This window comes from Molothrus aeneus, unplaced genomic scaffold (assembly GCF_037042795.1).
Source record: "Molothrus aeneus isolate 106 unplaced genomic scaffold, BPBGC_Maene_1.0 scaffold_43, whole genome shotgun sequence".
In the NCBI taxonomy this organism is placed as follows: Eukaryota; Metazoa; Chordata; class Aves; order Passeriformes; family Icteridae; genus Molothrus; species Molothrus aeneus.
This window is the reverse complement of record NW_027099100.1, coordinates 28624-41989: the sequence shown is the minus strand read 5'-3', so window position 1 is coordinate 41989 and position 13366 is coordinate 28624. Positions and strand designations below refer to the sequence as shown.

Below are 13366 nucleotides of genomic sequence, written 5' to 3'. Positions count from 1 at the left end.
TTTTCCGGATTTTTTGGGGATTTTCCCAGATTTTTGGGGGGATTTTTGGGGGGGATTTTTCGGGATTTTTGGGGATTTTTTGGGGGATTTTTCCAGATTTTTTTGGGATTTCTTGGGGATTTTTGGGCCCCAAAAAACCTTGGAATTTGGGATTTTTGGGGATTTTTCCGGATTTTTTGGGGGATTTTTTTTTGATTTTTCCGGATTTTTGGAACCCAAAAGACCTTGGAAATCCAGGGGGAATTTGGGATTTTTTGGGATTTTTTGGGGGATTTTTTGGGGGGATTTTTCCGGATTTTTGGGCCCCAAAAGACCTTGGAATTCCATGACCTTGGAATTCGGGATTTTTTGGGGATTTTTCCAGATTTTTGGGGGGATTTTTTGGGGGATTTTTCCGGGGTTTTTTCAGGATTTTTGGGCCCCAAAAGCCCTTGGAATTCCAGGGGGAATTTGGGATTTTTCAGGATTTTTTGGGGTGATTTTTGGGGGATTTTTTGGTGATTTTTTGGCCCCAAAAGACCTTGGAATTCCAGGGGGATATTTGGGATTTTTCGGGGATTTTTCGGGGCCCCAAAAGACCTTGGAATTCCAGGCCCTCGGGATTTTTTCCGGATTTTTGGGGGATTTTTCCAGATTTTTGGGGGGATTTTTTGGGATTTTTGGGCCCCAAAAGACCTTGGAATTCCAGGCCCTTGGAATTTGGGATTTTTGGGGATTTTTTGGGGATTTTTGGGGGGATTTTTTTGGGGATTTTTTGGGATTTCTGGGCCCCAAAAGACCTTGCAATTCCAGGCCCTTGGAATTCGGGATTTTTCCGGATTTTTTGGGGATATTTTGGGGATTTTTGGGCCCCAAAAGGAAGGGGAAGGCCCCGAAAATCCTGGAATTGTTTGGGAAAGGAGAAAATCCTGGAATTCCGGGCTTGGAAAAACCCTTGGGAGTTGGGAAAGGCATCCAAAGCTGTCGTTATCCCAGAAAAAAATCGGGAATTTTGGCCTTTTCTTGATTTGAACCCCAAACATTCCTGGAATTCCATGGAATTCCCTCTTTGGGAACCTGGAAAAGTGGGAATTGGATGGGATCGATCCCAAAAATTCCTGGAATTCCCTGGAATTCCCTCTCCAAGAGGCGCTTCCCAAAATTCCAAAGGGAAGCGGCGCCCCCTGCTGGACAAAGCGGGAACTCCAGAAATCCCAAAAAACTCCTGGAATTCCATGGAAAAATCTGGGATTGGATGGGGTGGAAGCCCCCAGAACTCCTGGAATTCCATGGAAAAGTCGGAATTGGACGGGGTTGAAGTGCAAAAATTCCCAAAATTCCATGGAATTTCCTCTTTGGGATTGAAGCCAAAAACTTTGGGAATTCCTTGGAAAAAGCCGGAATTGGACGGGATGGAAACTCAAAACCTCCTGGAATTCCATGGAAATGTTGGAATTGGGGATTGAACCCCAAAAATTCCATGAAATTCCATGGAAATGTTGGAATTGGGGATTGAACCCCAGAAACTTTGGGAATTCCATGGAAAAGTTGGAATTGGATGGGATTGAACAACAAAAATTCCCAGAATTCCATGGAAATGTTGGAATTGGGGATTGAACCCCAAAAATTCCCTGAAATTCCATAGAAATGTGGGAATTGGGGATCGAACATGGAAAATTCCCGGAATTCCAAAAAAAAGCCAGAACTGGATGGGATTGAACCCCAAAAATTCCCGGAATTCCATGGAATTCCCTCTCCTGGGCAGCCCCGAGAACTCCACGCTCCCAAAATCCCAAAAAACTCCTGGAATTCCATGGAAAAATCTGGGATTGGATGGGGTGGAAACCCCCAGAAATTTGGGAATTCCATGGAAAAATCTGGGATTGGATGGGGTGGAAGCCCAGAACTCCCGGAATTCCATGGAAAAGTTGGAATTGGACGGGATTGAACCCCAAAAATTCCCAGAATTCCATGGAAATGTTGGAATTTGGGATTGAACCCCAAAAATTCCCGGAATTCCATGGAAATGTTGGAATTGGGGATTGAACCCCAAAAATTCCCAGAATTCCATGGAAATGTTGGAATTTGGGATTGAACCCCAAAAATTCCCGGAATTCCATGGAAAAGTTGGAATTGGATGGGATTGAACAACAAAAATTCCCAGAATTCCATGGAAATGTTGGAATTGGGGATTGAACCCCAAAAATTCCCGGAATTCCACGGAAAAGTTGGAATTGGATGGGGTTGAACCCCAAAAATTCCCAGAATTCCATGGAATTTCCTCGTTGGGATTGAAGCCAAAACCTTCGGGAATTCCTTGGAACAAAAGTTGGAATTTGGGGCGATTGAACCCCAAAAATTCCATGGAAAATTTGGAATTTGATGGGATCCAACCCCAAAAAAACTTTGGGAATTCCATGGAAATTCCATCTTTGGGATTGAACCCCGAAACTTTGGGAATTCCTTGGAAAAAGCCGGAATTGGACGGGATGGAAACTCAAAAACTCCTGGAATTCCATGGAAACGTTGGAATTTGGGGATTGAACATGGAAAATTCCCGGAATTCCATGGAATTCCCTCCCAGCTGGGGAATTTTTTCCTTTGGGAATTTTGGGAATTTTTTTAATGGGAATTTTTTCTTTTGGGAATTTTGGGATTTTTTTCATTTGGGAATTTTGGGAATTTTTGGAATTTTTTCATTGGGGAATTTTTCCATTTGGGATTTTTTTCATTTGGGAATTTTGGGATTTTTTTCATTGGGAATTTTTTCTTCTGGGATTTTTTTTGTTTTGGGAATTTTTTCATTTGGGATTTTTTTCTTCCGGGAATGTTTTTCATTTGGGATTTTTGGGAATTTTTTCTTTTGGGAATTTTGGGAATGGTTTCCTTTGGGAATTTTTCTTTAGGGATTTTTTTTCCTTTGGGAGTTTTGGGAATTTTTTCTTTTGGGAATTTTGGGAATTTTTTATTTTGGGAATGGTTTCCTTTGGGAAGTTTGGGAATTTTAGGAATGGTTCCCTTTGGGAATTTTGGGAATGGTTCCCTTTGGGAATTTTGGGATATTTTTTTTCCCTTTGGGAATTTCGGGAATGGTTTCCTTTGGGAATTTTGTTTTTTTTTCCCTTTGGGAATTTTGGGAATTTTTTCTTTTGGGAATTTTGGGAATTTTTTCCCTTTGGGAATTTTGGGATTTTTTTCCCTTTGGGAATTTTGGGAATTTTTTCCCTTTGGGAATTTTGGGAATGGTTCCCGTTGGGAATTTTGGGAATGGTTCCCGTTGGGAATTTTGGGAATTTTTCTTTAGGGAATTTTTCCCTTTGGGAATTTTGGGAATTTTTCCCTTTGGGAATTTCGGGAATTTTTTCCTTTGGGAATTTCGGAATGGTTCCCTTTGGGAATTTTGGGAATGGTTCCCTTTGGGAATTTTGGGAATTTTTCTTTAGGGAATTTTTTCCCTTTGGGAATTTTGGGAATGGTTTCCTTTGGGAATGGTTCCCGTTGGGAATTTTGGGGAATGGTTTCCTTTGGGAATTTTTTCCTTTGGGAATTTTGGGAATGGTTTCCTTTGGGAATTTTTCTTCAGGGAATTTTTCCCTTTGGGAATTTTGGGAATGGTTTGCCTTTGGGAATTTTGGGATTTTTTCCCTTTGGGATTTTTTTCCCTTTGGGAATTTTGGGAATTTTTCCCTTTGGGAATTTTGGGAATGGTTTCCTTTGGGAATGGTTTCCTTTGGGAATTTTGGGAATTTTTCTTTAGGGAATTTTTCCTTTGGGAATTTTGGGATTTTTTTTTCCTTTGGGAATTTTGGGAAGGGTTCCCTTTGGGAATTTTGGGAATTTTTTTCCTTTGGGAATTTTGTGAATGGTTCCCGTTGGGAATTTTGGGAATGGTTTCCTTTGGGAATTTTGGGAATTTTTTCCCTTTGGGGATTTTGGGAATGGTTCCCTTTGGGAATTTCGGGAAGGGTTCCCGTTGGGAATTTCGGGAATGGTTCCCTTTGGGAATTTTGGGAATGGTTTCCTTTGGGAATTTCGGGAATGGTTCCCTTTGGGAATTTTGGGAATGGTTTCCTTTGGGAATTTCGGGAATGGTTCCCTTTGGGAATTTTAGGAATGGTTCCCTTTGGGAATTTCGGGAATGGTTCCCGTTGGGAATTTTGGGATTTTTTCCCTTTGGGAATTTGGGGAATGGTTCCCTTTGGGAATTTTGGGATTTTTTTCCTTTGGGAATTTTGGGATATTTTTTTTTTCCTTTGGGAATTTTGGGAATTTTTTCCCATTGGGAATTTCGGGAATTTTTTCCCTTTGGGAATTTTGGGAATTTTTCTTTAGGAAATTTTTTCTTTTGGGAATTTTGGCAATGGTTCCCTTTGGGAATTTGGGAATGGTTTCCTTTGGGAATTTTTTCCCTTTGGGAATTTCGGGAATGGTTTCCTTTGGGAATTTTGGGGTTTTTTTCCCTTTGGGAATTTTGGGAATGGTTCCCTTTGGGAATTTGGGGAATGGTTCCCGTTGGGAATTTCGGGAATGGTTTCCTTTGGGAATTTCGGGAATTTTTTCCCGTTGGGATGGCGGCCCCACCTTGGTAGCAGAGCTGGATGCGCAGCAGGGTCCGGACGCAATCCAGGGAGAGGCGGCGGATCCGGGGAATTCCATCGGAGCAGCGCGGGGCCAGCAGGGCCAGCACCGGAACCAGGGCCTGGAACGGAGCCAGGGACTGCGGGGAAAAACGGGAATAATGGGAAAAACGGGAAAAACGGGAATAACGGGAAAAACGGGAATAAGGGGAAAAATGGGAATAACGGGAAAAATGGGAATAATGGGAAAAACGGGAAAAAATGGGAATAACGGGAATAATGGGAATGGGAACGGGAATGGGAATAATGGGAATAATGGGAATAATGGGAATAATGGGAATGGGATTGGGGAATGGGAAAAATGGGAAAAACGGGAATAACGGGAATAACGGGAATAACGGGGAAAATGGGGGGAATGGGAATAATGGGAAATGGGGAAAATGGGAAATGGGAATAATGGGAAATGGGGAAAATGGGAATGGGAAAAACGGGAATGGGAAAAACGGGAATGGGAATGGGGATGGGAATGGGGATGGGAATGGGGAATGGGAATAATGGGAATGGGAAAATAGGGAAAATGGGAAAAAATGGGAAAAATGGGAAAAATGGGAATGGGAATCGGGGAATGGGAATGGGAAACTGGGAATGGAAACTGGGAAGGGAAACTGGGAATGGAAACTGGGAAAGGGATCCGGGAATGGGAAACTGGGAATAAAAACTGGGAATAAAAACTGGGAATGGGATTGGGTGGAAAAACTGGGAATAAAAACTGGGAATGAAAACTGGGAATGGGATCCGGGAATGGGAAACTGGGAATGGGAAACTGGGAATGGGAAACTGGGAATGAAAACTGGGAATGAAAACTGGGAATGGAAACTGGGAATGGGATCCAGGGGAAAAACTGGGAATGAAAACTGGGAATGGAATTGGGAGGGGAAAGGAAATGGAATTTGGGAATGGAATCTGGGGGGGAAAAAAGGGGAATGAAATTCAGGAATGGAATCTGGGAATGAAAACCGGGAATGGAAACCGGGAATGGAAACCGGGAATGGAAACTGGGAATGGAAACCGGGAATGGAAATTCTGGGAATGGAAATTCTGGGAATGGAAACTGGGAATGGGATTGGGGGGAAAAACTGGGAATGAAAACCAGGAATGAAAACGGGGAATGAAAACCAGGAATGAAAACCAGGAATGGAAACCGGGAATGGAAACTGGCAATAAAACTGGCAATAAAAACTGGGAATGGGATCCAGGAATAAAAACTGGGAATGGAAATTCTGGGAATGAAAACTGGGAATGGGATCCGGAGGGGAAAACTGGGAATGAAAACTGGGAATGGAAATTCTGGGAATGGAAATTCTGGGAATGAAAACTGGGAATGAAATTGGATGGGAGAGGGAAAGGAAATGGAATTTGGGAATGGAATCTGGGGGGAAAAAAGGGGAATGAAATTCAGGAATGGAATCTGGGAATGAAAACCGGGAATGAAAACCGGGAATGGAAACTGGGAATGGGAAACTGGGAATGGAAACCGGAAATGGAAACTGGGAATGGGAAACTGGGAATGGAAACCGGAAATGAAAACCAGGAATGGGAAACTGGGAATGGAAACTGGGAATGGAAATTCTGGGAATGAAAACTGGGAATGGAATTGGATGGGAGAGGGAAAGGAAATGGAATTTGGGAATGGAATCTGGGGGGGAAAAAAGGGGAATGAAATTCAGGAATGGAATCTGGGAATGGAATTTGGGGATAAAAACAGGGAATAAAAATTGGGAATGGAATCTGGGCATAAAAACAGGGAATGAAATTTGGGAAAGAAAACAGGGAAGGGAATTCAGAAATAGAATTTGAGAGTAAGAACATGGGAATGAAAACTGGGGATGAGAACCAGGAACGGAATCCGGGAATGGAATTTGGGAATAAAAACTGGGATTGGAATGTGGGAATGGAATGTGAGGGGAAAAACCAGGAACGGAATTGGGGAATAGAATTGGGGAATGAAAACCAGGAATGGAACTGGGGAATGAAAACCGGGAATGGAATTGGGGAATGAAAACCAGGAACGGAATTGGGGAATGGAATTGGGGAATGAAAACCAGGAATGGAATTGGGGAATGAAAACCAGGAATGGAATCCGGGAATGGAATTCAAAAATAAAAACCAGGAATGGAATTGGGGAATGAAAACCAGGAATGGAATTGGGGAATGGAATTCAAGAATAAAAACCAGGAATGGAATCTGGGAATGGAATTCAAGAATAAAAACCAGGAATGGAATTCAAGAATAAAAACCAGGAATGGAATTGGGGAATGGAATTCAAGAATAAAAACCAGGAATGGAGTTTGGGAATGAAAACCAGGAATGGAATCCGGGAATGGAATTCAAGAATAAAAACCAGGAATGGAATTGGGGAATGAAAACTGGGAATGGAATCCGGGAATGGAATCCGGGAATGGAATTCAAGAATAAAAACCAGGAATGGAATCCGGAATGGAATTCAAGAATAAAAACCAGGAATGGAATCTGGGAATGAAAACCAGGAATGGAATTGGGGAATGGAATTGGGGAATGAAAACCAGGAATGGAATCAGGAATGGAATTCAAGAATAAAAACCAGGAATGGAATTGGGGAATAAAAACCAGGAATGGAATCGGGAATGGAATTCAAGAATAAAAAACCAGGAATGGAATCTGGGAATGAAATTTGGGAATGAAAACCAGGAATGGAATCTGGAATGGAATTGGGGAATGAAAATCAGGAATGGAATTGGGGAATGAAAACCAGGAATGGAATCTGGAATGGAATTGGGGAATGAAAACCAGGAATGGAATTGGGGAATGAAAACCAGGAATGGAATCCCGGAATGAAAACCAGGAATGGAATTCAAGAATAAAAACCAGGAATGGAATCCGGAATGGAATTCAAGAATGAAAACCAGGAACGGAGTCTGGGAATGAAAACCAGGAATGGAATCTGGGAATGGAATTGGGGAATGAAAACCAGGAATGGAATCTGGAATGGCATTCAAGAATAAAAACCGGGAATGGAATTGGGGAATGAAAACCAGGAATGGAATCTGGAATGGCATTCAAGAATAAAAACCGGGAATGGAATTGGGGAATGAAAACCTGGAATGGAATCCGGGAATGGAATTCAAGAATAAAAACCAGGAATGGAATTGGGAATGAAAACCGGGAATGGAATTGGGGAATGAAAACCAGGAATGGAATTGGGGAATGGAATTGGGAATGAAAACCAGGAATGGAATTGGGGAATGAAAACCAGGAATGGAATTGGGGAATGGAATTGGGGAATGAAAACCAGGAATGGAATCGGGAATGGAATTGGGGAATGAAAACCTGGAATGGAATCCGGGAATGGAATTCAAGAATAAAAACCAGGAATGGAATCCAGGAATGGAATTTGGGGAGGAAAAATGGGGAATGAAATTCAGGAATGGAACTGGAGAAATTAAAGCTGGGAATGGAATTTGGGAGTGGGGAATAAAATCAGGAATGGGGTTTGGGAATGAAATAAAATCTGGGAATAAAATCCAGGAATGAAATTTGGGAATGAAACTGGGGAATGAAAACTGGGAATGGAATTTCCATGATTATCATTCTTATTACCATTATCATTACCCCCATTATTATTATTACCATTATCGTTATTATAACTTTTATTAGTACTTTTATTACAGGTTTTATTTTTATTTTTATATCGAATTTTTCTTTAATTTATGTTATTTCAGAGGCTGCGGTGACTGACACTGACATGGAGCTGATGCAGAAATTCCTATTATTATTATTACTATTACTATTACTATTACTATTATATTATTATTACCACCATTATTATTATTATTACTATTATTAATATTATTATTATCATCATCATCATTATCATCATAATTATCATTATTATTATTATCATTATTATTACTACCACTATTATTACCATTATTATTATTATTACCATTATCATTACCACCATTATTATTATTACCATTATCATTATTATAACTTTTATTAGTACTTTTATTACGGGTATTATTTTTATTATTATATCGAATTTTTCTTTAATTTATGTTATTTCAGAGGCTGTGGTGACGGACACTGACATGGAGCTGATGCAGAAATTCCTATTATTATTATTATTATTATTATTATTATTATTATTACTATTACTATTATATTATTATTATTACCACCATTATTATTATTACTATTACTATTATTATTATCATCATTATCATCATCATCATCATTATCATTATTATTATTACCACTATTATTACCATTATTATTATTATTATTATTACCATTATCATTACCACCATTATTATTACCATTATTATTGTTATTATCATTATTATAACTTTTATTATTACTTTTATTACAGGTTTTATTCTTATTTTTATATAGAATTTTTCTTTAATTTATGTTATTTCTATGTCAGAGGCTGTGGTGACGGACACTCACATGGAGCTGATGCAGAAATTCCTATTATTACCATTATTTTCATTATTATTACTTTTATTTTATTATTTTTATTTTTATATCGACTTTTTCTTTCATTTATGTTCTTTCTATGTCAGAGGCTGTGGTGACGGACACTGACATGGAGCTGATGCAGAAATTATTATTATTATTATTATTTCATTATTTTTATTATTTTTATATCGAATTTTTCTTTCATTTATTTTATGTTCTTTCTATTTCAGAGGCTGTGGTGACTCTCACTCACATGGAGCTGATGCAGAAATTCCTATCATTATTATTATTATTATTATTATTATCATTATCATTATTATTATCATTATCATTACCATTATTACCATTTTTATTTTTATGTTTATTTTTCCATAAAATATTTCTTTCATTTAATTTATGTTATTTCTATGTCAGAGGCTGTGCTGATTCCCACTCACATGGAGCTGATGCAGAAATTCCTATTATTATGATTATTATTATTATTATTTTATTTTTATTTTTATTTTTATTATTTTTATATCGAATTTTTCTTTCATTTAATTTAATTTATGTTCTATTTCAGAGGCTGTGGTGACTGACACTGACATGGAGCTGATGCAGAAATTCCTATTAATTATATTATTATATTATTAATATTATTAATTATATTATTTTAATAATAATAATAATAATAATAATAATAATAATAATAATAATAATAATAATAATAATAATAATAATAATATAACATCATTATCATTATTTTTATTGGATTTTATTGGATTTTTTTGGATTTTATTGGATGGTTTTGGATTTTCTGTGTTTGTTTCTCTTATTTCAGATGTTGCTGTGTGACTCCTGCTGCCATGGAGCTGCTGCAGGAATTCGATTTTCTTCCATTGATTTATTTCCTTATTTACTGGTTTGATATCATGGATTTATTGTATTGTATTTTATTTTATTTATTTTATTTCATTTTTATTTTATTGTATTGTATTGTATTTTATTTTATTTTATTTTATTTTATTTTATTTTATTTATTTTATTTCCTCAGGCATTTGGTGACTCACGCTGAGGCGCAGCTGCCGCAGGAATTCTGATTTTAATCTTATTTATTTTATATTATTTATTTTATATTATTTATTTTATATTATTTATTTTATTTTATTTTATTTTATTGTATTGTATTTTATTTTATTTTACATTTGCTTTCCCAGTTTTGTGACTCACGCTGAGGCGCAGCTGCCGCAGGAATTCGGATTTTATTCTCATTTATTTATTTTATATTATTTATTTTATATCATTTATTTTATATCATTTATTTTATATTATTTATTGTATTTTATATTTGATTTTATATTTCATTTCCAGGTTTTGTGACTCACGCTGAGGCGCAGCTGCTGCAGGAATTCGGATTTTAATCTCATTTATTTATTTATTTTATATTATTTATTTTATATTATTTATTTTATATTATTTAATTTATATAATTTATTTTATATCATTTATTTTATATTATTTATTTTATTTTACATTTCATTTCCGGTTGGGTGACTCACGCTGAGGCGCAGCTGCCGCAGGAATTCGGATTTTATTCTCTTTTATTTATTTTATATTATTTATTTTATATCATTTATTTTATATCATTTATTTTATATTATTTATTTTATTTTATATTTTATTTTATATTCTATTTCCCGTTCTGTGACTCACGCTGAGGCGCAGCTGCCGCAGGACTTCGGATTTTAATCTTATTTATTTTATATTATTTATTTTATATTATTTATTTTATATTATTTATTTTATATCATTTATTTTATATTATTTATTTTATTTTACATTTCATTTCCGGTTTGGTCACTCACGCTGAGGCGCAGCTGCCGCAGGAATTCGGATTTTATTCTCATTTATTTATTTTATATTATTTATTTTATATTATTTATTTTATATCATTTATTTTATATTTTATTTTATTTTATATTTTATTTTATATTTTATTGTATTTTATATTTTATTTTATATTTTATTCCCGGTTTTCTGACTCACGCTGAGGCGCAGCTGCCGCAGGAATTCGGATTTTGTTCTCATTTATTTATTTTATATTATTTAATTTATATCATTTATTTTATATTATTTATTTTATATCATTTATTTTATATTATTTATTTTATATTGTATTTTATTGTATTTTATATTTTATTTTATATTTTATTTCCCGTTGGGTGACTCACGCTGAGGCGCAGCTGCCGCAGGAATTTGGATTTTATTCTCATTTATTTATTTTATATTATTTATTTTATATCATTTATTTTATATTTTATTTTATTTTATATTTTATTTTATATTTTATTGTATTTTATATTTTATTTTATATTTTATTCCCGGTTTTCTGACTCACGCTGAGGCGCAGCTGCCGCAGGAATTCGGATTTTATTCTCATTTATTTATTTTATATCATTTAATTTATATCATTTATTTTATATTATTTATTTTATATTGTATTTTATTGTATTTTATATTTTATTTTATATTTTATTCCCGGTTTTCTGACTCACGCTGAGGCGCAGCTGCCGCAGGAATTCGGATTTTATTCTCTTTTATTTATTTTATATTATTTATTTTATATTATTTATTTTATATCATTTATTTTATATTATTTATTTTATTTTATATTTGATTTCCTGTTTTATTTCTGACTCACGCTGAGGCGCAGCTGCCGCAGGAAATCGGATTTTATTCTCATTTATTTATTTTATATTATTTAATTTATATCATTTATTTTATATTATTTATTTTATATCATTTATTTTATATTATTTATTTTATTTTATATTTTATTCCCGGTTTTCTGACTCACGCTGAGGCGCAGCTGCCGCAGGAATTCGGATTTTATTCTCATTGATTTATTTTATATTATTTATTTTATATTTTATTTTATATTTTATTTTATTTTATATTTTATTTTATATTTTATTTTATTTTATATTTTATTTTATTTTATATTTGATTTCCTGTTTTATTTGTGACTCACGCTGAGGCGCAGCTGCCGCAGGAATTCGGATTTTATTCTCATTTATTTATTTTATATCATTTATTTTATATCATTTATTTTATATTATTTATTTTATATTATTTATTTTATTTTATATTTTATTCCCGGTTTTCTGACTCACGCTGAGGCGCAGCTGCCGCAGGAATTCGGATTTTATTCTCATTGATTTATTTTATATTATTTAATTTATATCATTTATTTTATATTTTATTTTATTTTATATTTTATTTTATATTTTATTGTATTTTATATTTTATTTTATATTTTATTTCCGGTTTTCTGACTCACGCTGAGGCGCAGCTGCCGCAGGAATTCGGATTTTATTCTCTTTTATTTATTTTATATTATTTAATTTATATCATTTATTTTATATTGTTTATTTTATGTCATTTATTTTATATTATTTATTTTATATTGTATTTTATTGTATTTTATATTTTATTTTATATTTTATTTCCCGTTGGGTGACTCACGCTGAGGCGCAGCTGCCGCAGGAATTTGGATTTTATTCTCATTTATTTATTTTATATTATTTATTTTATATCATTTATTTTATATTTTATTTTATTTTATATTTTATTTTATATTTTATTGTATTTTATATTTTATTTTATATTTTATTCCCGGTTTTCTGACTCACGCTGAGGCACAGCTGCCGCAGGAATTCGGATTTTATTCTCATTGATTTATTTTATATTATTTATTTTATATTATTTATTTTATATCATTTATTTTATATTATTTATTTTATTTTATATTTGATTTCCTGTTTTATTTCTGACTCACGCTGAGGCGCAGCTGCTGCAGGAATTTGGATTTTATTCTCATTTATTTATTTTATATTATTTATTTTATATTATTTAATTTATATCATTTATTTTATATTATTTATTTTATATCATTTATTTTATATTATTTATTTTATTTTATATTTCATTTCCAGGTTTTGTGACTCACGCTGAGGCGCAGCTGCCTCAGGAATTCGGATTTTATTCTCATTTATTTATTTTATATTATTTATTTTATATTATTTAATTTATATAATTTATTTTATATCATTTATTTTATATTATTTATTTTATTTTACATTTCATTTCCGGTTTGGTCACTCACGCTGAGGCGCAGCTGCCGCAGGAATTCGGATTTTATTCTCATTTATTTATTTTATATTATTTAATTTATATCATTTATTTTATATTATTTATTTTATATCATTTATTTTATATTATTTATTTTATTTTATATTTTATTCCCGGTTTTCTGACTCACGCTGAGGCGC

The 13366-nt window shown here is 34.1% G+C and overlaps 1 protein-coding gene across 1 annotated transcript in view; it reads right to left on the bottom strand.

The window, feature by feature from the left end:
* The window catches only part of LOC136570886 (maestro heat-like repeat-containing protein family member 1), a 69103-nt gene that overhangs the window by 41934 nt on the left and 13803 nt on the right, over positions 1-13366 (bottom strand). The window contains exon 6 of the mRNA XM_066571291.1: positions 4561-4696. Coding sequence (XP_066427388.1) covers positions 4561-4696 — 136 coding nt within the window. The remainder of the gene's footprint in view (positions 1-4560; positions 4697-13366) is intronic.